This window comes from Globicephala melas, chromosome 14 (genome assembly GCF_963455315.2).
Source record: "Globicephala melas chromosome 14, mGloMel1.2, whole genome shotgun sequence".
Lineage (NCBI taxonomy): Eukaryota > Metazoa > Chordata > Mammalia > Artiodactyla > Delphinidae > Globicephala > Globicephala melas.
The window spans coordinates 70,118,095-70,144,684 of record NC_083327.1 but is presented as its reverse complement, the minus strand read 5'-3'; the positions used below and the strand labels follow the sequence as shown (position 1 = coordinate 70,144,684).

General features: G+C 40.1%; 1 protein-coding gene across 1 annotated transcript; it reads right to left on the bottom strand.

Moving 5' to 3' along the window:
• Positions 1–259: 259 nt before the first annotated feature.
• On the bottom strand, positions 260–20,136 carry RAB32 (RAB32, member RAS oncogene family). The gene is made up of 3 exons (XM_030853236.3): positions 19,616–20,136; positions 4,933–5,210; positions 260–770 (listed from the first exon to the last, which is right to left on the bottom strand). Exons 1-3 carry the CDS (start codon positions 19,863–19,865, stop codon positions 624–626), a joined length of 675 nt encoding a protein of 224 aa, XP_030709096.1. The 5' UTR covers positions 19,866–20,136; the 3' UTR covers positions 260–623.
• Positions 20,137–26,590: the final 6,454 nt, after the last annotated feature.

The window sequence follows — 26,590 nt, the reverse complement described above, 5'->3', positions numbered from 1 at the left end:
TGTGGTGTGAGTGCTTCCTGAGTCATTAGGAAGGGGATTTTAATGTATTTAAGGGGAATAACCACGTCACACTAGCCAGGACTAGTTAAATCACAATATTTAAGGATAACAATTTTACACGAAGTACCAAAGTTTTGACTAGAAAAATAAATTGCTAAACAGAAACTTCCAGCTTTCTGTGGCTAAAAGGGTCTAAAAGCCTCCCTCGAACTTGAGGATAGGATACAGGAGACAAAAATACAGACTCATGAAACTACAGTGAGGCGGCAGGGAAAGTTTATTACCAGCCCAGTGTTCACACTGAAAGCCACAACTTCCAAGTCTTAACAAATCCTGAAGAACTGTCATTTTAAAAGATGTTAAAAAGAACATAAACATTATCCTGAATATGATGGCAACAACAACAGAAGCCTAAGTGTTCACAAGTGAAGGGACAGAGCCACTGGCGGGACTCCTTCACCAGTGTCCCCTTTCATCACAGGCTCCCGGGGTGCCATCCTTGTTATTTTAAGGCACAGCCCTGAAGATTCACAGAGCAGCATATCCACCATCCATGATCCCGTCTCAGGAATTTGCTTCCAACCGAATCAGGCTGCATCCGCAGGAGAGAAGCAGACGCTGAGTCAGCAACACTGGGATTTGTTCTCTTTTTTCACGGTCTCCTCATCCAGTTTAATTCTGCCGTCGTTTTCTTCATTAGGGAAGCTTTGGTGGTTGGCAAGAATGTTCTCCACTAGGAACCGGGATGCTTCATCTATGTTTATGTTATCCTGTAGTGCAGAAACAACCAGGATCAATTCTCACGATCAATATTCTTAGAGGAAAGCATTAGAGTATTACCAGGAACTAGGAAAGTTGGTCAGAGGGGGCATTATAAGTACGCCAGCTCCAACTCCTGCTCCAATACTGAAGTGTCTGCTAAGAGTTCAATGTTACTGAGTAATGTGACTGAGACACTCTTCTTTTTACAAAGGATCACTCTTTCTGATGTTCTGTTTTTTGTGTGTGTGTGTGTGGTACGCGGGCCTCTCACTGCTGTGGCCTCTCCCGTTGCGGAGCACAGGCTCCGGACGCGCAGGCTCAGCGGCCATGGCTCACGGGCCTAGCCGCTCCACGGCATGTGGGATCCTCCCGGACCGGGGCACGAACCCATGTCCCCTGCATCGGCAGGCAGACTCTCAACCACTGCGCCACCAGGGAAGCCCTTATGTTCTGTTTTTTAATGTTTTAAACTTTTGCCACTGAGGTCCAATGAACTATCTCCAAGCTAAATGAGTCTTCATCCTGCTGCAAGTTGCCAGCCACATAAGTGAAAGCACAGAGATAAAAACAATGTTGTGGGTGTGATGCCCGTTAAGGATGCTCTAAGGAACCACCAGCTATCACAACGTTTGTGTGACTGATTCATAAGCTGTCATTCAATATATGATATGTAACATAGAGCAAAAACTGGGCTTCTTTTTAAAAGTATCTAACTTTTCCTTTTAAAATAATTTCAGATTTACAGAAACGTTGTAAAAGTAGTGAAAATTCCTATATATTCTTCACCCATATTCCTCAGACATTAACATCTTAGGTAACCAGAGTATATCAAAATCAAGAAATTAGATGACAGTACTGTGCCAGCATTACTCTATCAACCTTGTTCGAATTTCATCAGCTGTCTCACTGTCCTGTTTCTGATGCAGGTGAGCAGCTGTATTTCGCGATCTGTCCCCTTGGTCTCCTTGAATCTGGAACAGGTCCTCAGTCTCCTTGCCTTTCATGACCTTGACACTCTTGGAGAGTCCTGGCCAGAGACTATCCCTCAGTTTGGATCTGTCTGATGTTTCCTTATCATTAAATTCAAGTCACACATTGTTGGCAGGAATAAGACATACATGATGTGCCCTCTTCAGTGTATGAGGAGGCATACTTGCTTGAAGTCATGTCTGCCAGGCTTCTCCACTGAAGAGCTACTATTTTTCACTTTGTCCTCAGTACAAATATGTAAATATCCTGTGTTTCACCATACCTTTCCCTACTCATTTTGGTATCAATTAATTTTTCCCTAGGACAATTATTACTGTTGTGTTTAATGGTGACTGTCTATTTCCATCATTCCTTCTCCATTTATGATTTGGAATTCTACTGTTAGGAAGAGCTTTCTCTTCTCTCCCATTTATTCATTTGTTTTTTTCATATCATGGATTATTATTTTATTCTGTGTATTAAGTCCATTACAATAATTATTTATTTTGTTGCTCCAATTGTCTTAGGTTTTGGAGCTCCTATAAGCAGGCTCCTGGGTCTTTTTGACGCATATCCGTCACTTGGTGAGCGTTTCCTTAGCTTCCGGCACGACAAAATATCTCAGGCACATCTTTACTGTCCTTGTCCTAATAGTCCTGAAATCAGTCATTTCTCCAGGGAGACTCAGTTCTTTTTATTGGATAACAGTATTTAAAAACCAAATTCTAAGGACTTGCAAAGCTCACTGGTTCTGTGCTGTCATTGCTTCTAATCCTCTTCAGCAGACACACCTAGTAAATATGTATGTATCCATACACATATTGGTATCTGCTTCTGTGTTTAGCTGTTTACACATATACGTATGTGTACATGTGTGTGTATATGCACACACATATACACATTAATACAGAATTTATATATGTGTGTGTGTATATATATACATATATATGGACTTTTCCAATTCCAATCCGATACCACGAGGTTCATTCTAGCCTTCTCCCTTATTTCTCAGACAGTGAGAACTCTGCAAGACCTCTGCTATTTATTCAGGTATCTTTTCTAGCACCAACACAAACTTTTTTTTACCTCCACTCCCAAGATAAGCATTAACTTTAATTAAAGTATTGATCTTTAAATGCCCAAATGTCCCTCAGTCCCCACCATCCCCATTATACCAAATAATTATAATCTTCTCTTACTGCATTTAATTGTTATTGATGAGGAACAGAAAGTCCCACATTGTAATTAGTCACACATTCTCATATTGGAAATCCATTATTTTCCATAAAGGTGAAAAGATGAAGCTCATGAATTCAAACTTGCCTTTTGGCTGTGTTTGTATCGGAATTCAGATCACTGGTATTCTAGCAGAAATCAGATTTGAAGTTAGCTGCTGGCCAGCTCAGAAGCATAGGTATTAGTGACACTTGGGCAGTACTTTAAGCCTTGACTAAAATTTTTAACAAAAATTTTATATTACTGTTACTCTCTTGAAATACTCCTGGTTTACCACTAAGGAAATTCTGCAGTAGCTGTTTCTAATATATTCGTAGGAAGGCACAGAACATATGAATGTTTTTCTTTTCATCTCCACATGTAACCCTGTCCATAGATATCATGAAGCTGATGACTTATACAGTCTCAGGTGACAGGCCACATGATACTACTGTTTATGAATCTTCCTTCTAGACTCTGGGGAGAAATTTAGATTTATTACCTGAATGATTAATTCAAATAAAACCAGAAGAGGAAATTTTATCTGTAATATATTCATCTTCTCCACCAAATCTCACGCTCTAATAAACACTTACACATACCACTAATTTTTTTCTAACAAAGCTGGGAAGTAAAGCAAATCCCCACAGGTGCAGAGAGCAGACAGAGGGCATGGCTTCCAAAACAAGTGTCTCTATAAAAAGCCTTGCCTTCTGCAATCTCTTCCTTCCTGTTTGGCTAAGTGCTCATGCAGCAACTCTGGTCTTCATCTCTCTTCCACTACTACTTTTTATTTATGAAACTAAATTTTAAGATACTAGAATATATTTGTTTAAACAAATAGCCTTTAGCTTAGGAGTAAACACTTCTGTCTTCAGCAGACACTATTTTTTCCAGTGACCCCACCATCACAATATTTTCAGAGCACTTTTTGTGTAGTCTCCCATAGCTTTGCTTTCATTATTCTGATCACCAGTGGCAGCAAATAATCTTCCACTTTTAGGATGGGTTTCTGGTAAAGCTAAAAGTAACCTGGTAATAAGTAAGTAGGTCATTTGGAGAAACAATGCACTTTTTTTTTTTTTTGATATATACAAGAAATTCACAGAAGGCATACTAAAAGCTGGAACTGTGTTAAGATTATATCAAATTCATGGTTTTGAGTTTGCCATCACAGAATTTTGCTAATAATTCATCACCCTCTCGTGTCTGATTGTTATTGGACCTCTAAAGTGAAACTTCCAGTGCACATAAGCCCGCTCCAGCACAATATTTTGTGCTTGGTATTGTCACCTTTGCTTTCGTGTATATTTAGACTGTTAAGATTTTCAACAGCCAACGTGTTTTTGTTTTTCTTCAAAAAACATTTTATCCAGCTTCCCATAATGGCTGAAAGAAAAAATTCTCACTCTACTATTCATGAAGAAGTATGTCACAAATGTTGATAATTTCCTCTTGTTCAAATTTTCCTACACATTTGATCTAAAACTCTTCAAACATCATCTGAATACATCTTCTCTCTGACCTTTTCAATGTCTGTTAGTCCTGCACATGACTTACATCTTCACTAGGGACAACTATGTCCCTAAGTTTTACTAAGCCTTCTATAAAACTCAAAAATAGTTGTGCTTGACAATATACCTCATACCCCACAAATTCCAGGTACATGAAAAGTACTTCATTTAAGGACTCAAACTCATAGAAAATGTCATTTGTTCTTTGCTCTAATAATAGTCATTTTTATTTTAATGTAAAATCTGCCCTTCTGTTCACCTCTCCACTAGCCAATTCTGAAAGCATTCCTGCTGCTGAGTGAAAGAAGCCATAACATATCCATGCTACGCTGCACCTTTTACTAGGTTTCCAAAAACCACTCAGGTAAATCCATCTAAATACTTGCAAGTTACAGGTCAGATTTACGAATTAACAGCGGAGCAGATAACAAACGCACAGCAGAGCAGATAACAAACGCACAGCAGACCTCACCTTTGCAGAGGTTTCAAACCATCCAGTGAAGCCATGTTCTTTGCAAAACTCGTCCATCTCGGGAGTATTCTGGCCACTGTCTTTTTTCTGGTCACATTTGTTAGCTAAGAGGACAGCAGGAATAGGGTTGCCGTTTGGAAGATGGACTTTACTATCCAGATCATTTTTCCATTTTAAAACGGCTTCAAACGTGGAACCTCTCGATATATCAAAGACAACGAAAGCACCAACAGCTTCTTTGTAATATACTCGGGTCATGTTGCCAAACCGTTCCTGTCCTAGAAATAAGTATAATAAGAGATTAAAAACTTATACTTCGGACAGAGGCGATATTTAGTTATAATCCTTTTGACCCTAAGAATAATGCTATAAACACATATCTGTCATTCCATAGCACCATAAACTGGTAGGATTGAGGACATACACACAGAACCACGAACCACAAAGCAGAAGCGGCTGATCATGCGGTCCGAGTACACAGTTACCCAGTTTTATGTTCTGTTCATGTACCCCACATTCTCCATAAACACCGAGATGACAGTTCGTAAAACTACAGAGTCCATCATTTCCCCCTCCACTCTTCTTGGTCTAAGAGAAGAGAGGTACTAAAGGAAAAAAGAAAGTTGGGAGTGGAGGGAAGAGACAAGAATAGAAGAAAGTAAGACTTGCAGGAAGGAGATAAGTGTGGTGGGTAAAATGCTAGTCAAAAAGATTAGGACTGAACATGAGATAAAGGAACTCATGTTCTTAACTCCTCTTTCCTTCACATCTCCAGCCAAACCCGCTTTCGATTCAAAATGCAAGACTGCTCTCCTCTAAGAAGGCAGACATGCAAACCCACTATTTTACGGTTTTCCCCTTTAATTTAGAATAGAGGGTGGGGTGCCAAACTCGTAAACGTACAGAAATCCAGAAGTTATAAAGAGCTATTAAGCTCTAGTGGCTTTTGTTTTTGTTTTGTTCATAGAATCACCTATAAATCCCTTCAAATATTTCTTTTTACCAACCATGTTAAAGCATATTCAAGTCTGTATTCATATTAACTTTCTTATTAAAACATAAGAAAACCAGAAATGTATGTGGTAAGGCATTTTTGAGGAGGACCTTGTGGCTTAGAATATCCATTTCCTTAGGTTTCAGAGCCAGGATTCGAAGCTCCCTCAGCAGCAGAGGGTGTGCTTTCTAACATCACCATATGTGACAAATCAAAACAGTGCCAATTACACTGTTAAGCAAATGAAAAGTAAAGGCACAAACTGGGAGAAAAAAAAATACAGATCCTATATCTGATTAAAAAAATTTGTACTCAGAATATAAAGAGCTCTCAAAACTCCAAAGTAAGATTAAAAAAATTTAATAAAGTAAGCAAAAGATTGGAACAGTTTACTGAAGAATTTATATGATGATAAATAAGCATAAGAAATTATGCTCAAAATTATTAACCATTGGGGAAACGCAAATTTAAACCACAATGAGCTGATCCTTTATTCCCACAACAATGGCTCTAATTAAAAAGTCTGACTATACCAAGTGTTGGTGAAGATGTGGAACAACTGGAGCTCTCATATACTGCTGGTAAGACTAATACTTTAAAATAGTACAACCACGTTGGGAAACAATTTGATACTTTCTTAAAAATGTAAACATATACCTACCATACAACAAACCCATTCCATTCCCAGGTATTCGCAAACAAAATGAAAACACACGTCTATAAAAAGGCATGTTCATGAATGCTCACAGCAGCTGTATTTTTAATAGCCCCAAACTGGAAGCAACCCAAATGTCTATTTACATGCTAATGAATAGACTATGGTATATCCATACAATGGAATACAACTCAACAATAGAAAGGAAAGGAACTATGGATACAAGTAACAGCATGGATGAATCTCAAAACAATTATGCTGAGTCAAAAAAGCCAGACCAAGGAGAGAATAGGTAATACTATCAGTCCCTTTATATCAAATTCTAAAAAATCAGAAACTATAGTGATGCAGTAAGAGAAAGCAGATCAGTGATTGCCTTGGGCAAGGCAGGAGGATGGATTACAAAAGGCCTATTAGAGCAAATAGCTTTCAGGTGATGAAAATATTTGCAATCTTGATTACAGTGATGTTTCAAAAGGGTATACATATGTCAAAACTTATAAAATTGTACAGTGTATTGTATGTTAACTATACAACAATAAAGTTATAAAAAATAATACCTACCTCATATGGTTACAGGAAGGGTTAAATGTAAAATGCCTGCCTGGATATATTTAGGCAAACTATAGCTCATGGCCAAATCCAGCTAAATAAAATTCTAGAGAATAGCCATCCTCATCCGTTCATGTATTATATGCCTGTTTTCACTCTATAATGGCAGAGTTGCATAGTTGCAACAGAGACTAAATGGCTCACAAAACCTAGAACAATTGCTATCAGGAAGTTTACAGAAAAAATTTAATGATTTCTGTTCTAGGGGGTTAGGAACAGTCTATACCTTGAACTGGAAGTGGTATATAAAAATTCATGAAGGTATACACTTAAGGTATCTGCATGTAGGTTATACTTCAAGTTCAGAGTGTAAAAAGCCACGTCATAGTAAACACTGAATAACTATTAGCTAAGAATTATCATTAAGTGCTCAATAAATGTATTGCACGATGAAAGCCTGAGTATCCTTTTGTAAATCGTGCTGATTACACACAGCAAAGCCTTAAACTATTAGCTAGTTATGTGTTGTGCCTTGTAGTGGTGAAAACAGCTTGCAGAGGAAAATGAACTTGAGGAAAGCACAACTGTACTAGAGAATCGAATAGCAAGCACCCAACAGTCAAGTTACCCCAGGAAATAACTTTCTCTGCCTAAATCAGCCAATTGTCTTTAGAGATCTTTAGGGGTCATCAAAGTCCCACCCGGCTCTCACTTCTGATGTTTTAGGTTTCTATATTATAAATTTAATGCTAAAATGATTTTCTAAAGATTCTGCAATCACCAAATCTAGAAAGCAATGGGGATCATGACCTAGCATCACAAGGCCAAGTCCATGCACTTAGCTTATTCTCCAAAAGAATAATAAAATATATTTCCTATTCTACTGAGTTCATAATCTCTTTTTTAAAATTCAACAGTAATCCATTAATGCTTCAGAGATATTCTCGAACTGGTAAAAACAAGTAAAAAATTAAGTAGGGAGTGGAGAAGATAAGATGAATTCATTTAAAATAATAATCTTAACATAAAATTAAAGGTTTTTCTCCAGAAACCTAACAAGGTGAAACCTAGACTTAACTATGCTGTTTTACAGGTTTAAATGCACAGATTTGCTAAGCTCTTTCAGTTGTTAAACTGGGAAGCAAAGTAAACTTTGCTACTAGAGTATGAGTTGCATCCTGTATCTTTGGGTAATTTTAGCTATTCCTGTATTATTGTCTAAAACAAAGGATTCCAGTGGAAAACAAAACTGATGTTCATGAATATTCCATCCTCCTCCACTTCTAAACACACGGAGGAGCACACTGTTCTGCCCCCACTAAATCAGTTGTGTCCGTGGACTAATCCTGGCCGATGAAATGTGAACAGAAGTGTTCCTTTCCAGCAGAATCACTTGTCCTGCAGCAGCAAGGCTGAACCCCAATTTTGAGATGGTAGGGCCTCTGTTGGCCTGGGTCTTCAAGTGGCTCCAATGAAAAATCCTCCTCACGTTCCTCACCATCCCTCCCACCTCTGTTCCCCACTGTGGACAAGTAAAAAGCACGAGAAATCATCATTTTAATGTTGTTGACCCCCCAACATAACCTAGTCTATCTTGGCTGGTACAACTCCCAAATATATTTTTCTCTCTTCTATCTAGATCTGATCTCAACTAAAAAATATGTATTAGGTTCCTCCTATGTACCAGGCACTGTGCTAGACACTGATGAAGATAATGAAACAGTGAATATGACCTTCAGGATCTCACAGTCTATTTGAGGAAACAGACAAAATGATACCATGATGTGTTGGGTAGAATCAGGGATACAAAGAGCATATTATGGTATCAAACAAGGGGATGTTATTCATTGAGGTACATGAGTCTTTCCTGAAAGATACATTATCAAGAAATGCCATTCAAATGCTAACTCATCATGGAAATACAGTATCTTCATAAACTTTATTTCCATGCTGTGACTTTCAGGTTGCACGCCCATGGGGGTGGCCAGCCTAGTCAAAGCCATGTTAACTGCTCGAGGCAGTTTCCCAGTAGCTCTGAGTCATCCCCAGGAGAAAGGCGAATTCTCCTACTTCCCCTTTCACAGCACATCAGAAGTCAGCCCTTCCTAGGTTCAAAGAAGGGCTGAGGCTCAAACTAATGGGAAAGACTTTCACATCCAAACTAGAATTGCATTAGAATTCCATAGACTCTTAGATTTTTTTTTTTTTAATTTTAGAAAAGAAAATAAAAAATACTCTGAGGGGGCAGCCAATCAACCATTTTAAGTTTAGCCTGAGAAATCTTTATTATTCTAGGATTCTACTTTCCGGAAATACATATATAAAATCAGGAGATTTCTGCCATGCTGAATGCTCCTGGATTGTGCCCTGTGACGGGAGCGGACTGGGTAGAAGGGAAAGTCTAGAGTTATTAAATGTAAAGACAGCTGCACGTGTTTTGTTTCATGGCGTGTGTGTATAGAGTTAAAGCGTATAGCAATATGGAAACTCAGCAGAACCTGGGAGACCTCCCTCTCACTAGGTCTGCAGAAGTAGTTCAGACAGGGTGGGGAGAATGCTAAGCAACACCACCTTCTGTGACCAGAGCTGTAATCTTCTCTTACAGGAATGCGTTACGCTTTCCCGACAAAACACTGTAACGGACAATATTGTAACTGGAAGATGACACTCCAGATCATCTAGTCCAACCTCTCTTATTTTATAGATGAGAAAATAAAATCCCAGGGAGATGACATTACTCAAATTTCTTAGGTTGACTTGTTATCAAGTGTACTGTCTGATCTGTTACCCAAGTATTTTCTGGAGTATATATTGCTCCACGTGGCCCTGTGTTTCCAAATAGATTCAAGGTACGATGAGCCTGGGAGTGACCTTCCTTGAGGACAGCACAGCCCTGCTACAAAAGTTACAGCCTTGCTCTATGTCCCCTAGTGCTTTACCACAGCAGATAAGGAAGTGCCCCACTGCTGACTGCATTAGTTATGCTGATTCTAGGGACAGGGTTTTTCATCCATACTGCTGTGGACACATTGCCTGAATATTCCAAATGGCTCTGAAATGTGTTACTTCCTTCTCTAGAAGAAGGAACCCTGATTATAGCTAGATATCTTGGCAATGAGAAAGGGAAAAAAAGAGCACAGTGCTAGTCATCTAGGCTCGAAGACATTTAAAAATGCACGACTTTGTACATACTGAAATGGATGACCTGTAAGGTATATATGCTGGCAAAAGGATTAAAATGCTTATCTAGTATTTGGAGTATCCAACACTAATGGCTTTGAAAAGGAGTTGAGATAATTTAATACATTTCCAGGAATACATATTCCAATCAAGGGAAAAAACCCCACAAAACAGTGTACCTTATCTCTTTATAGCGCATACAAATTTTCAAAAGGGAAATATTTCCTCTCTGATTTGAAAAGGAAAGTACTGCGTTTTGAACTGCTATCAGAAACACATGCCAGAGATGCTTTCTCTTATGATTTTAATCCCTGGTTTTATTTTTTTAAACGTTTGTCTCAATATTTTATGTTCATGCCCCCATTTGATAAATAATCTAAATGTCTCTTAATGTTATTTGAAACTCAAAATATAAATTACACAATGAAAAATAAATCCGAGCAACAGGACAATCAGTGCTTAGCTTTTCAAGTACAAATGCTTATGTTTTCCCACCCAGTAAGAATTATTGAGCTACATATTCTTGCTCAAGGTGATTGGGAGAAAATGTATAGTTTCTAGTCAGTGCATATAAAGTCCTTTAAAAACAACTCCTTAAAATTCAGTGTGCATTTCAGAGATGAAGCGCTTCTAACAAGCTTGTGTGGGTGGTGGGTAATAGATCAAGACCCAGTCAAAATTTAATTTAAGTCCAGTCATTGGTTCTAGAAGGATAATTATCTATCCACTAAAAATGTTTACAGCTTGATACAGGTAATAATGTGATGTCATAATGGGTCTCGGGTTTTATATGTAAGAGGTTACAATTTGTAGTCACACAGGTTTTTGTTATTTTTCAGGGCATCTAGTTAATGACTCATTATACTACTACTTTATAAAGCCCTTATAAACGCGCCCCAGCATTACACTTAAATATTTCACATGCTAAAACTATAGGTATTGTTAGAAGAAAAAAACACTTTCTTACATTAAAGAACTACCATAATACTGACCAATGAAACAATGTAACTAAAAAGAGACCATATTGCTAGTTGCCCATTTCCCCCCCACTGGCTTATGCAATTTTCCATACAACAAGTGGCTGTATTCTCCACAGATAAAACAAGTCCAAAAGCTTATGCATCAAATTAGCACCATATGAGTTTGGATTTGATATGTACTGAATTTCATATTTTAATATTGTACCACGAAGAAGGTAAAGGGAGTCACATGATTTTACACAATTCCATTCATTTGTCTGGTTTTCCTTTTTATCATGTGTAGATGAGAGGGAGATAATATAACATGACCATGAAACCTTTGGAACGAAAAATATCTGGATCCATGCCCTAACTCTGCAAGTTACAGGTGTACAGACCTCAGGAAAAGCCCTTAATCTTCCTGAGTCTCAGTTTACTCAACTGTAAACTGAGAATCATTCTCATTTCTCCAGATTATCATAAGTATCAATGAGAATAAAAGTAAACCGAATGACAGTGACTATAAAACAGCTTTTAATAAATGTTAACTGTTATTATGTGAGAGGGTCAAATACCAAAATTTCCTAACTCTGGGATTCTATTCTTACGTTTGGAAATATATTTCCACTTGGAAAAATAAGCTTTACAGGGGAAGAGGCAAAGCTGCCATTTAAATCATGTACAAAGCACCATTTTTGCTCATACCACATTCTGTCAAGCAAAAGAGTAACAAAACTGAATCAAGAAAACATTTTTAAATACCTAAACTAAAAGGAACACAAACTCCTTTTGAGATGGTAGCAGTATCACTAAGTAGTCTTCAAAATTACCTATTCCCAAATACACGCCAGTTCAGAGTCTGGATTTTTCTTTTTGCTAATTTGAAATGAGCAGCCTTCTGTGGTATTTAGGTCACAGTGTAAGGTCTGTTTTTATTCAACTAGTTACATCTTCTGTGGTGACTATGAAAATAACACCTGACTTTAATCAATTTAAAGGAAGGAAAAAAAATCAAAATATCTTTTTGGTTTGTGTCCAAAGTCATAATAGTTTTAGAAGTTTGAGGTATTGGTTTTTTCCTTTCTTAAGCATTAAATGAGAGCAAGACATGTACCACCTCTGTCCTGTAATTTCTCTTGTCTCCTTACATCACCTCTTGAGAGCCACACAGGTAAGGAGCAGGTGATATGAAACAGACAGGAACTTAAGGGTCAGGGAAGGTGAGTGTGAAGGAGCCCGGGGAACAGCAGGCTTGCTCCGTGGAGCGCAGTGGGAGGGTAAGTCTGTTGGCAGCATGCAGCAGAGCCAAGACAGAACAACTGTTCTCAACTTCAGTATAAATCAGACTACCCATGGTGCTTGGCAAATTACACATTTCCAGGCCCTACCTCTAGGAATTCTGATTTGGTAAGCATGGAGGATTGCTAGTTGCCTCTCCAATGTCCCTTCACAGAATTTTATTTGGGAAAGCAATGTGTCCAATTTAAAAACAAACAGAAAAAGCCCTGGTTTTCTAGCTGCCCTTGCAGCAAGCCATGTGCGTTTGACTGGACCACAAAGACAACGAATATGGCCAGGGAATAGCTGAGTGGTGAAATGTCAGCTTTGGTCCAGGAAGAATGAATGGTTCTGTTCACCAGCCATGGACTGCTCAACTACAGACTAAGTAGGTGAGAGACTTCTCTCTTGTTAAACCATGATGTTTGGGGATGTTTGACAGACGAAGGCAATTCTGCTTACAGCTGATGCTAGGGAATCTGCATTTTAAGCACCTCAGATGAGTCTGACGGAGGAGGTCCCATATAATCACACTAAAAACCCCAATATATTTAGCTTAACTTCAAAGCAATCAAAAATCACTACGGGAGATGCTTAAGGAAAATATCTGGGTAGAAGTGAGTGAAAAGAATGGGGAAGAAGAGAATGTAAGACCATCTGTCAATGAGAAAGACCAACAGAGAGGCTTAAACTAAAGCCCTGCCATCCATTTATTTTTACGTGGTTTGTCTCTCTCAGAATAAGAGTGAAGAAATCATATGTTTCTAGCATCGATTGCAAAAAGTGCAAAACGCTCTTTTGAAAATATAATTGAGTAGAATTCTAAAGCAACTTTTTCTTGATCTTTTGTCTCACCCTTCAGAAATCTCCCCACATATGTCAGCACTTTTTTCACTGTCCAAGAGAAGATCTCTACAACCATAATACAACTTAAACTTGTCAACTTAGCCCACTCTCTATTACTTAAGTGTTGATTAAATGTGAAATCCTCACTATTTTGAGGATACGCTATTCTTGGCCTCCAAGTCAAAGGCCTTCAAAGTTTTCTTCTTTGGAAGAATAGTTTCTCTCATCTCTCAATCTATTTTAATAAGTGCTTAGAAATATGTATTAATCAGGTTTTTTATTTTCTACATTTTAGGATGCTTTGACATCTTGGGGCCTTGCGGACCAGCGGAGGGACTGCCCCTCTTAGGGTTAGCTAGTTCTTAGAGAGAGCAAACAACTTGCTGAGAGCATGTCTTCGATATGCAAACCAACCAATCCTGAGTCCTTATCCTCTACCTGCTTTCTTTTTCCAGGCTCCTGCAGTCCAGGACATTATCCTCCTGCCCTGAATCACCCCACGACCAGGTACTAGACAACTAGGGACCATCCCTATAGCCCAGAACAAACTCAGTCTCTCAAACTATCCAATCCTAAGCTTGCTCAGCCTGCCTACACTGCCTTGTCCTTTCCTTCCTGCAAAAACCACAGTAAAGGTTCCAGCCCTTGCTTTGCTTTCTCCGAGCTCCTTCTGCCTCCTGAATGACGCTGGTGCTTCCCTACACGGTCCTGCATAGTGTGGCATGGTCCCTCCTCTTGGAAACTATGAGTAACAAACTATTTCTTTCAATGGCAATTGTCTCCTGATGTGTTGGTCTCATCACACTTTTTTATTTTGATAAAAACAAAATCTTGAGTACAATTTTAAAGGGAATAAAAATCATTAAAATTTATATATCAAAAGCTTAAGAAAGTTGGAAGGTCAGGATAACATATACATGATGGATCAAATTTCTCCTAAAATATATCTGAAAATAACATTGCAGCCCTGGAATAACGCATGGCATTCAGGCTCAATCCATGAGATCAGAGTAGACTTGACAAATATCTATAATTGTTACCTTGCTTTTCCAGGGTGTGCTCGGCAACCATATACCAATAAAAGAGCTTTGTTAACTTCAGAGAAGTCCACAGTTTGGAAACAGTCTTTCAAAATGTACAAAAAAAAGTGATGCAGCCAATCAAAAAGTGTCTGCTTTGGAAGCAGTATGCTTCATAATTAAGTATAAGAACTGGAAATTCTGGGTTGATGACATAAAGAGATGGTAATTATTCAAATATGAGTCATATGCTCTAAAATAGGGATGACCAGAACATTTGCAAATTTAGAGAACAGTTAATGCTACTGTTTTGAATCCAGTGAACCAAAAATCCACTGTGCTATTTGACAGAGACATGAGTCCTGTCTCTGTACGGTGCCGTGCCGTGGATTACCTGTGTTGTCTTGGTCAATTTACCAAACCTCCCTGCATTTACACCATGAGGTCTCTGAAAGCCTATAATCCAGCTCAAACAATAGAATGATTAGGCAAATGGCTGGGAGCCAAGTACTTCTTATCAGCACTTGGCTGTCTCTACCTCTAACCTCAGCACCTTTTAGCATACTTGGACTAATTGAGGCAACTAAGAATGGTAACATACTCAAAAGGAGGAAAGGCAACAGGCATATCATTATCAGGGGAATTTTCATGTGCGATAACACAAATATGTTGTTATGTTGAAACTCCTGCTGCCTGGGCAATTGTGAAAGCACAGTCCATACTGGGGCACCCAAAGGTGTGTCAGGACTCACGAACTGAGGAAGATTTGAAGATGTAAAATGGGACAGTAGGCTTTGCTTGTAATTCAGCACAGAAATTGAGCCAGAATAAGGCTGAAGATGGCAAGATTGTACGGGTCAGATGTAGTAAAGATTTTCTTTAATTCCTTTAAATGAGTCATTAAGCAATCGGCCCCCAATAAGCCCTAAGACAGTTACTGTAGTACTAAGACAGAGACTACAAATAACAGAGACTAATTCCTCAAAGCACCACTTCTTCGTATTTAGAAAAAGAAAATTGAATATTAATACTCCCTGACTGACAGATACTCTGAAGGTCAAGAAAGCATCAGAGATAATATTCCAGACTCTTGCTCATGAAGAGTTGGAGGGTTATCAAAGAAGACAAGAAGAGATCACTAGATATAGTAATTGGCGATATGCAAGAGAGAACAAGAAAGACACGATCAACATTCTATTTTCAGATGTGAATCAAAAAACAGAAGTGAATCTAACTATGGTTTATATAATTTATAACGTCTCCCAAGCATGCATTTTACGCTTTGGTAAACAATATTTACATGAATTCAGAATACGTTGTTCCTGATTTGTTCATTGGCCCAAAGGTGTATTACTCAGATATTTATAAAGAAATTTTGATACTTAAAAGTGAAGGGTGGCAGAATAGCCCACCCCCCAAAATGCCACTTTGGCGTAAGAATTATTTGAACTAAAGGCACTTGAAAAACAGCAAGTGCACGAAGGGTGCTCTAATCTCCCCTTCTTCTTCCTTAAATGGGGAGATAAAACTCCCATGTGAATGATGTCCTCCCTATACCAGAAGGAAGAAAACATTCTCATCACCAGAGATGGGGAGTCAAGCTGAGAGAATTCTATAGAAACAGATCTTGTTAAAATAACTCTTATCTTCCTTTAGCCTCCCATAGAGTTTGGTTATTTTTCTACAATTGCCTCTCTTTGTTCAACCTAGTATAAAAGCATTTATACTAGGTTGAACTTTTTGGGGTGTTCCTTTCCTTATGAAGGCTCCTGTGTCATGTAAAGCTTATATTAAATAAATTTCTGCTATTAATCTGTCTTACATTAATTCTCAGGCCCAGCTGAAAGCTCTAGGAGGACAGAGATAAAATTCTGCCTCCTCTACAAAAACAGTGAATACATGAAGAGTGAATTATATTAGATTAGATCTAAATGGACAAACTTAAGAAAAAAGAGAGATTTAGCCTAGACCAACCACTCAACCTACCTGGAAAATTCTACAGTTGCTAATAGGCTTATAATAAGTAGTGGGCCAAATACTAATTCATCTATAATACATGTTAAAAGGAAGGTCAGATGCTGCATCCTAATTCAGTATGCATTAGGTAACCTCTCTTTAAAATCTTATCAAAGACTTCACTATTTTAGTTTATTTCAGTATGTATTCAGCAGCAGTCTTAAAGCAGATACGAAGTAAAAGACAGCAATTGCCTAACACAAAACTTATATTAAATTGCATCTATATTTTAAAGCTACATTCATTTGATGTAATAAGGATTTGTAAGGCCTGTACCCAAGAGTCACTACGATTCTCAATTTGAAGAGTTTAACTTAAACTGCCTGGCCACATTTACAGAAAACATTTGGATAACTCCTGCCTCTCACACTTGCCAAAGCTTTCAAGTATAGAGACTTGACATAATTTCTTTAGCACCTTTCCCATCTCTAAAGCAACAGCAAAAAAGCTACATAGTAATAACACCACACCTCAAGTTAGTCATATCAAGTGGCCAGCTCCACCTACTATTTTGCCATCAAGGACTATTTCCCTCCTTTGAGAATTAAATATGATTCAACTTTGTTACTACATAAGGCAAATATGTTTAGCCATGGGGAACTTTTTGGAGTGACCTTCAATTTGCCTTCATTACACCATTACTACTTAATTCAAATGGTATGAGCTAGGGTTCACTAGTAGCTCAAATATTCAAACCAAACCTAGTTAATGATGTAGCTCCCTAAACCTTAAGTTAAAGCCACAATATTTCTGCTCTTAGTTTCCTTACATATTAACACCGAAAACCTTATTTAAAAGATGAGCCTAATAATTTCCAACTATCTCATGAGTTTACCTCTAATCTTGATAATTGCTGGTGTGTACTTGCTGGATGGAATCCCTTTTGGAGATCTTAAAGGTCTGCTTTCCTTCCTGGAAAAGCTCAAGCTTTGGATTTAGGCAAACGTGCAAGGATATTCCATCTAGGCCTCTATATACCAGAGTCTGGTAAAGACTGACTATGTCCCCTTTCTGGCAAAATAGATCTCTTCAAGAAGGATGAAAAAAGAGACGATACCCAGGAAGAAAACTCCTACTCATGCTTTTGCTTTCCCAAGTCTCCAAATATAAGCTTTTTTCCTCGAAGCTTAAAAACACAACTGTGCCGTAAAAATCTTTTATTTACCTGCAGTAGGACCCAAGCATAATTTAATCGCTAAATACCACATTATTTTACATGAAGAATAAGGCAAAGTCAACAATCCTCCGAGGCAGGGATTTAAAATCATCTTCATGGAAATTCACGGCTACACTGAAGATTCCTACAGAATGACTATCACATGGTAAGGCAACCTTTAGAATCCATGACTTTGCCGAGAAGCAATACTATTATTCATAAGTGCTCTATGAAAAAGCAGGAAGTGTTTCGAAAGAAGCCTCTGGCTTCAAAAGATGACTTTTCAAACGAACTTTTGGTTTTCTGTAACCAACAAAAATAACAACAAAGAGCTGAGCCCAAGGCTGATTATGCCCCTTTCTCTGAGGTGACATACATCTATTTATTCTCATATCCGAAGTAGAGAAACCTGTTCTTAAATAAATGAGTATGTAAGTTATAATTCTTCAATACCTTCTCGTATGTAATAAGCTGTTGATGACAAGAGCACTACCCAGCAGACAGACCTGTGTCCCTGACTCTGCTACCAGTTGGGTGCCCACACCTACAGGCTTCTGTTATGCAAGCGGAGGATGAAGGACGGTCTCTCCAACCCTGAACATATGCTCCCATCCGAATGCTCTAATGCAGACTGACCTTAACATGGATGATGACTGAACAGGGTAATTCTTGGTACCACTTCCATATTTAAATTTTCCCAAAGTTAACGTCTTTTTCAATGTGCACATCCCACCCACCACACCAGTCAGAGTTCAAGTTTTCATACATTAGAGCAAGGAGGGTATGTACCCCTCAAGCAGGGATATTACGCTCCCAAATGACAACTGAGAGCAAATGCCAGGGAAATAATATATTGCGGTTGGGGAGGCAGGCGTGGGGCTAGGTGCTGGTTTAGGGAGGGAAGAGGAACATAGCTTTCAAGAGAAACTTTCCCAAATCTTCGCCTGGGTGGCCTGCCCCAGGGATGAGAGCACGTTATATGAAGAATGGGGTTTCACTCACAAGGAAGTGTCTCAGACCCAAGGTGGGTGATGAAAAACCTTCCGAAAAGGAACCTGGTTTCTAGTCTTGGTTGTGTCACTAACCAGGAGCATCACTTTGGGTAAGTCGTTCAACCACTCTGAACCTCAGTTCTCACCTGTGAGACGTTAAAGCAAATGAGAGGAGCCAGCCCCCTCCCTTCGCTCTTCCTTGTCAAGATTCAGAGTTAAACCTGGGGATAAGACGGGAATAAAGACACAGACCTACTAGAGAATGGACTTGAGGACACGGGGAGGGGGAAGGGTAAGCTGGGACAAAGTAAGAGAGTGGCATGGACATATATACACTACCAAACGTAAAATAGATAGCTAGTGGGAAGCAGCCGCATAGCACAGGGAGATCAGCTCGTTGCTTTGTGACCACCTAGAGGGGTGGGATAGGGAGGGTGGGAGGGAGACGCAAGAGGGAAGAGATATGGGGACATATGTATATGTATAGCTGATTCACTTTGTTATACAGCAGAAACTAACACACCATTGTAAAGCAATTATACTCCAATAAAGATGTTAAAAAAATTTTAAAAAATAAACTTAAAAAAAAAAAGATTCAGAGTTAAAACTTCGGGAAAAGCCCCCATGGCTTTCTCACCTCTGGTCAGGTGAGAGCGCCAGAGCACAGGGCCTCTCCTCCACCTCTTAAAAATAAGACAGCTCTCCACACACTGAGCTGAGGCATCTAACCAGGGTTACTCATTTATGCATTTATTTACCTTGTCCTGCTTTTAAATTCTTCGACTACTACTGCCTGTTCCACTGTCCTGATTCCCCTGGAGTCCACCCGACCACATCCCTTTCCATCTTTCTAAGTAGTTTGGTACCTTTCTTCTAAACTGACACGGGCAGGCGAGTTCGGGCAGAGGACAGAGAAAGAAGAAAGGAGACCGAAAGCAGCCTAGCGGCCCCTAGCTCCCGACGGCTGGAAACCCGGCGGGCGCCTCTTGCCCGCCGTGGGGTCCCCGCGCGTCCGCGGCTCGGGCCACACACTCACCCGCGATGTCCCACAGCTGCAGGCGCACCAGCGTCCTGCTGTCCCAGTTGAGGACCTTGAGAGCGAAGTCCACCCCGATGGTGGCCCGGTAGTGCTGGGAGAAGAGCTGGTGGACGTAGCGCTTGATGATGCTGGTCTTGCCCACGCCAAGTTCGCCGATGACCAGCACCTTGAAGAGGTGCTCGCGGGTCTCGGGCACCGTGGCGGCGGCCGCCCCCCGGCCTGGGTCCCCAGCTCCGCCGCCCGCCATGAGCGCCCAGGTCTCGCTCAGCCGGCCGGCCGCTCTCGGCAAGCTAGGGCCACGCGCCGGGGCCCCCGCCCGGCCGCGCCCTCCCCGCGACGCCCTGGGAGCCCCCGCCGGCCGTCGAAACTTCCCCGAGGCCGGCTGCTCTCCCCGCCGCGCTGCCGCAGCGCCTGACCGGTCACAGGACCCGGAACCCGCCGCCGCTCGCAGCCCGCGCGGGGCGGGGGAAGGGCCGGGGGCTGGCGTGGCTAGGGAGACCGGGGTGAGGAGGCCTCTGCACGCTGCTGCCTGCGCTCCCGGCGGGCCGGCCCAGAACTCGGGGCACTTCCTCTCCCCGGGCGTCACCTGCTCGGGACGGCGCTGAGCTCGGCCGCCCCCTGCTGGCCGCGGGGGAGCCGAGAACCCGGGGCCGACGGCTAGCGTTCCCAGAGCCGCGGTGAGCCCAGGCGGTTCAAGGTCAGGCCTCCGAGGCCGGCGGTGAACGCCCCCGGGGCAGAGCGCGGATGGGTGGTAGGTGGTTGTCCAGGGGGCCGACCCCAGCCTGGAAGGCGCGGGCCTGGAAATCAGCCTCCTTCCCTGGTTCGGCCATGAGGGAGTTTAACACCTGGAGATCATTGTCTTTGATCTCCAGCGGCCCACTTTAGAAGTAAAAAGAGTGGACGGATGACTCTGAACTCGACAAAGGACTGAAAACGCTTTTGTATAAACGAACGAGTGAGTCTGAGGAAGAAGACACAAGGTCTCCAAAACGATCTTGTTTTACTTCCTCAGCAAACCACAAAAGCCTTTTTAAGTGTTCCGGTGGTAGAGACTCTGAGACAGATCCTAGGAATGGACTGAAATACAGTATTGAGGACTTTTATTTAAAAGAAGAAAGATAGGAAGGCTTACGTTTCCTGCCGTGTTTATAAAATGGAGGGCTGCCCTGCATAAGGTTTAGAAACACCTGGAGTTGATAGCCTCTGGTAGCTTCCTTAAATAAACTCAGGTGGCTGCCCACCCTGTCCTCACTCTGACAATCATTGAAAAATGTTTTTTCAGAAGTGAAGAAGTTTTAAAATTTAGAAGTCAAGGTGGGAGTAAAACCTTCAATAGAATAGCTACTGAAAAATCCTGGATATGTCTCTAAGGACGTTTTATTGCCAAATAGCTTATGGCTTTTATGCTTACTCAGCTAGAGCCCATCCAGTACATCTCCAGCTTGGGGAAAGAGGAAATCTTCCAATTACTGCCAGAAGTGCAGCATATTGTCCTATACATACGTATTACCATAAATTTTTATGGCTTTTATTTTTTTCTTTAACCCTCCTAGGTTTCCACTGGCATTAAAAATAGAATTGTGGTGCTAAAAATCACATGTGGTAAATGATTTAAAAGTAGAAATGGTCCCAGCTAAAGGAAGGATAACGGCTTGGATCTGGTGGTTCTCAAACTTGAGTGTTAAGGGTTTGTTACAACAGATTGCACAGTAGGCCCATATCCAGAGAGGTTCTGATTCAGTAGATCTGGGGTGGAGCCAGATAATTTGCATTTCAGACAAGTTCCTAGGTGACGCTAATGCTGCAGGTTTAGGTGCACAGTGGTTTGGATCAGTACTTACTTCTCAAACTTAAAAGTTCATATGAATCATCTAGGATCTTGTAAAAGTGCAGATTAAGTGTATGGGGCCTGGAGGCTGAGATTTAGAATTTCAGATAAATTCCCAGGTGATGTGAATGCTGTGAGTGGACCACACTTTGATCAGTAAGGGTTTAGATTAGAATTCAGTAGTTCCCACATTTGCTTTGTATCTGACTCACTTGATGTTATGGACTGAATGTTTCTGTCCCCCAAATTTGAATGTTCAAATCCCAGCCCCCAATATGACAGGATGAAGAAGTGGGCCTTTCAGAGGTCATGAAGGTAGAGCTCTCATGAATGAGATTAGTGCCCTTGGAAAAGAGGACACAGCAAGAAGACAGTGGCCTATGAACCAGGAAGTGGGTCTCACCAGACACTGAAGCTGGCTGCTTGATCTTGGACTTCTCCAATTTCAGAACTGTGAGAAATAAATTGTTGTTTAAGCCGCTCAGCTGATGGTACTTTGTTATATCAGCCAGAGCTAAGACACCTGGGGAGCTAGCTATCTAACCTACCCAGACATTCTCTTTTAATCTTTTATCAAAAGGAGAGCCCGGAAAGCTGTATTAGACAACAACGACAAAAAACAAAAACAAAAAAACAAAAAACCTAGGTGAGCATGGCACACACACTTGACTTAAAGAACTATTGATTTAAATAATGCCAAGTAATGTAAGTAAGCAGAGCAGCGTCTGCTTGTGCAGCCCTAGATTGGAAAAAGTTGAGGGTTGGGTGGGTAGAATGAATAAGTCTTAGGATCCTGAGCTATTTTCGTGGGGAAACAAGTTGTTTTTCATACATAAAATGAAGGGAAAATAATACAAGTAATCTGAGACTTGTGACTGAATAAATAAAACTGTTCTAAACAAACATGTCCATTTACTGCCTATAGGGATGGCCCATTTAGAAAGTCACCCTGTGATACCCTCTCACATTTATTCACATTCTGTGCATGCTATACTCTCCATCTGGAATATATTCCAACCCTTGACCCCGCCCCAGGCTCTCCCAACTAAACTCCTCTTCATTCAAGTGCCGGATCAAGGGATTACCTGCTCTTTTCACTCTGAATTTCCCTGGCAGACTTACACATTCATTTATTTATTAAAAAGCTTCTGATGGTGCCAGGAAATGTTCTAGATACTCCAAGTACAATGATATGAGCAGAATAGAGAAGATGCTTCCTCTCAAGGGCCTTACACTGTACTGGAAACAAGATAGGTAATTAAAGAGCAATTAAATAAATAAAATAATTTCAGATAGTTATAAATTTTATGAGTAAAATAGGAAAATGCCATTTAATGAGTAATCATTGAATGAAGAATAAAAGCTACACCAATCAGCAGGCCTACCCTAAAGGAAATATTGAAAGTAGGTGCCAAGTTGCATTTGTTTACCACGTGGATAACCAACGGTCCCAGGACTGTTTATTGAAAAGACCACCCTTTCTCATTCCTCTGCAGTGCCACCTTAGTCTTAGTTTGAGCGCTTATATAAGATTGGGTTTGTTTCTACGCTCTCTTCTCTTCCATTAGTCCATGTGTCTGTGCTTTCACCAATGCTTAACTGCCTTAATTCCTGTAGCTTTATTATAAGCCTTCTTTTCTGGCAAATCAAACCTCTCATTCTGTAATTCTTTTTCAAGTTTGTTATAGCCATTCTTGTTTCTTTGCATTTCCATATACATCTTAGAATCAGCATCTCAATGTTCACAAACACACCTGCTGGTACTTGTGTTGGAGTTGCATTGAGTCTGTAGATCAATTTGAGGAAAATTGAAAACATCGAGCCTTCAAAAATATTGACATGGTATAGCTATCATTTATGTAAGTCTTAACACTTTTCCATCATATGAAGAGGTCTTGAATTGTGTGTAGTTGGTTTATAAAAATAAAAATAAAGTTGCTTTGTGTAGAATGAGTTTAGATTCAATGACCCTGATCATTCTAAAATTTTATAGAATTGCATTTTCTATGTGTAGAAACATTTTTTTTTCTTACTTTTCAACCCTTATACATCTTGTTTTTCGTATTTTATTTCACTGGCTAGGACTGCCAATAAAATTTTGAATAAAATTGGAGAGAGTAGGCAACCCAGCTTTTGAGAGGAAGTTTTCAACATATCCGCATTAAGTTTTTGTGTGTGTGTGTGTGTTTGCTGCGTTGGGTCTTCGTTGCAGTGCTCAGGCTTCTCATTGCAGTGGCTTCTCTTGTGGAGCATGGGCTCTAGGCGCGTGGGCTTCAGTAGTTGCAGCACATGGGCTCAGTAGTTGTGGCGCACATGCTTAGTTGCTCCGCAGCATGTGGGATCTTCCCAGACCAGGGATGGAACCCTTATCCCCTGCATTGGCAGGAGGATTCTTAATCACTGTGCCACCAGAGAAGTCCCCCCATTAAGTTTTTTTAATAAACTTTTCATTTCAGAATAGTATTAGATTTATAGAAAAGTTCAAAGGTAGTACAGAGAGTTCCTATATACCTCACCTGCTTTCCCCTGTTGCTAATATCTTACATTATTATGGTACATTTGTCACAATTAATGAACTGATATTGATACAATTAACTAAAGTCTATATTTTATTCAGATACCCTTCATTTTGACTTAATGCCTTTTTCTGTTCCAGGATCTCATTAGGATACCACATTACATTTAGTGAACATGTCTCCTTAGGCTCCTTTTGGCTGTGACAACTTCTTAGACTTTCCATGTTTCTGATGGCCTTAACGATTTTGAGGAGAACTGGCTAGGTACAGTTGACCTTCGAACAACAGGGGTTTGAACTGTGCAGGTCCACTTACACGCAGATTTTTTTTCAGTGGTAAATACTGCAGCACTACACGATTTGCAGTTAATTGGAATGGTGGATGCAGAAGGCCGACCATAAGTTATACTTGGACTTTCCACTGTGAGGAGGGTTGGCGGCCCACCCCCACTGATGTTACGTGTCAGCTATATTTTGTAGAATGTGCCTTAATTGGCACTGTCTGATGTGTTCTTTATGACTAAATTTTGAGTTATGTGTTTTGGGGATAGGAAGACCACAAAGGTCCAGTGCCAATCTCATAGGTCAAGGGTACATTGTATCACGACTTACCACTGTTGATGTTAATCTTGATCACTTGGCTGAAGTAATGTTTTTCAGATTTCTTCTCTGCAAAGGCTTGCCCCCAGCCACTCACCTCCCTTTCCATATTGTTCTCTTTGGAATGAAATTGCTGTGAATAACCAGCACTTAAGGAGTGGGGAGATGTGCTCCACCTCCCTGAGGGCAGAATCACGACATAAATTATTTGGAATTCTTCTGCATGGTAGATTTGTCTTTTCTCCCATTTATTTATCTGTTCAATTATTTATATCAGTTTATCAGGAATGGATATTAGGATAATTCTGGACTTATAGAATGGGATAGAAACTATCCCTCTGCTTCTATTTTCTGTAAGAGATTGTGGAGGCTTGGTATTATTTCTTCCTTAAATATTTAGTAGAATTTACCAGTGAAACTATGGATCTAGTGCTTTACCTTTTGGAAGTTTATTAACTATCGATTCATTTCCCTAATAGATACGTGGATAGTCAGGTTATCTAATTCACCTTATGTGAGTTTTGCTAGTTTGGGTCTGTTAAGGAACATTTCACCTAAATCATCAAATCCGTGGCCATAGAATTGTTCATAGTATTCCTTTATTGTTCTTTTTATGGGTTCTGTAGCAATGATTCCTCTTTCACTTATTGTATCAGTCATTTGTTTATTTTTTCCTTGGTTAGTGAGGATAGATGTATGGATTTTGCTGATTTTTTTCCCCAAGGAACTAGCTTTTGGTTTTATTCATTTTTCTCTATTGACTTCCTATTTTTAATTTCATTGATTTCTGCTCTAGTTTTTATTATTTTTCTTCTAGCTTTAGGCTTAATTTACTGTATCTAGTTTGCTAAGGTACATTAGGTTTTAGATCTTCCTTCTATTCAAACATATGAATTTAATCCTGTACATTTACCTCTAAGCACTGCTTTCACTGCATCCTACAGTTAGATAAATTGTGTTTTCTTTTATTTAGTTCAAAATATTTAAAAATGTATCTTGATATTTCTTCTTTGACCCATGTATTATTTAGAAGTATATTAATTTCCAAATATTTTGGGATTTCCCAACTATTTTTCTGTTACTGATTTCTAGTTTAATCCTATTATAGTCTGAGAACATAACTGAATGATTTCTATCCAGTATGGCAGCCACTGGCCACATGTAAATTTCAATTTAAATTAAATAAAATTAAATTAAAAATTACAAGTATTTCCTTAGTCTCACCAGCTATATTTTAAGTGCTTAATAGCCACATGTGGCCTAGTGGCTACTGTATTGGTTAACGCACATTCTATCATTGCAGAAATTTCTTTATTTTCTTCCAGCTTTATTGAGATAAAATTGACATATAACATTGTGTAAGTTTAAGGTGTATACTGAGCTGATTTGATACCCTTATATACACTGCATAATGATTACCACCATTGCCTTAACTAACACCTCCATCACATCCCTTAATTACCATTTCTTTTTTGTGGTGAGAACATCTGATTTACTCTCAGCAACTTTCAAATATATAATACAGTATTGTTAATTATAGTCACCATGCTGTACATTAGTGTAAGGCCAACTGGCCCGAGGCAGGGGAACACAATCAGATTCACAGGTTGCATCAGACCGAAATTCTCCGGACCACCCAGTTCCAGAAACTGCCCTGGAGACAATCCGGACCACCCAGTTCCAGGAACTGACCTGGGGACTTTGCACCCGGCCCAGCCTTCCCGCCTTTCGAGGGGCGGGACTAACGGTCCCCCAGGATACCCGAAAAGACCACCAAATAAGGAATACCCTGCGCCCTCCCAGATTCACCACACCCCTTTCCCTTCTTCCCCTATAAAACCTTGCCCAACCCTCGCCCGGGTGCGACTTCTCTGGCCCCTTTCTCTCGGACCAGTGAACCTCGCCCGGGAGCGCTCCCTAATAAAGCTCACTTGAAGCTTTCCTCTGTTTCGTGGTGCCGTTTGTTAAGATCCGACCTTACAATTAGATCCCCAGAACTTGTCCATCTTGACATCTCCCCATTTCCTCC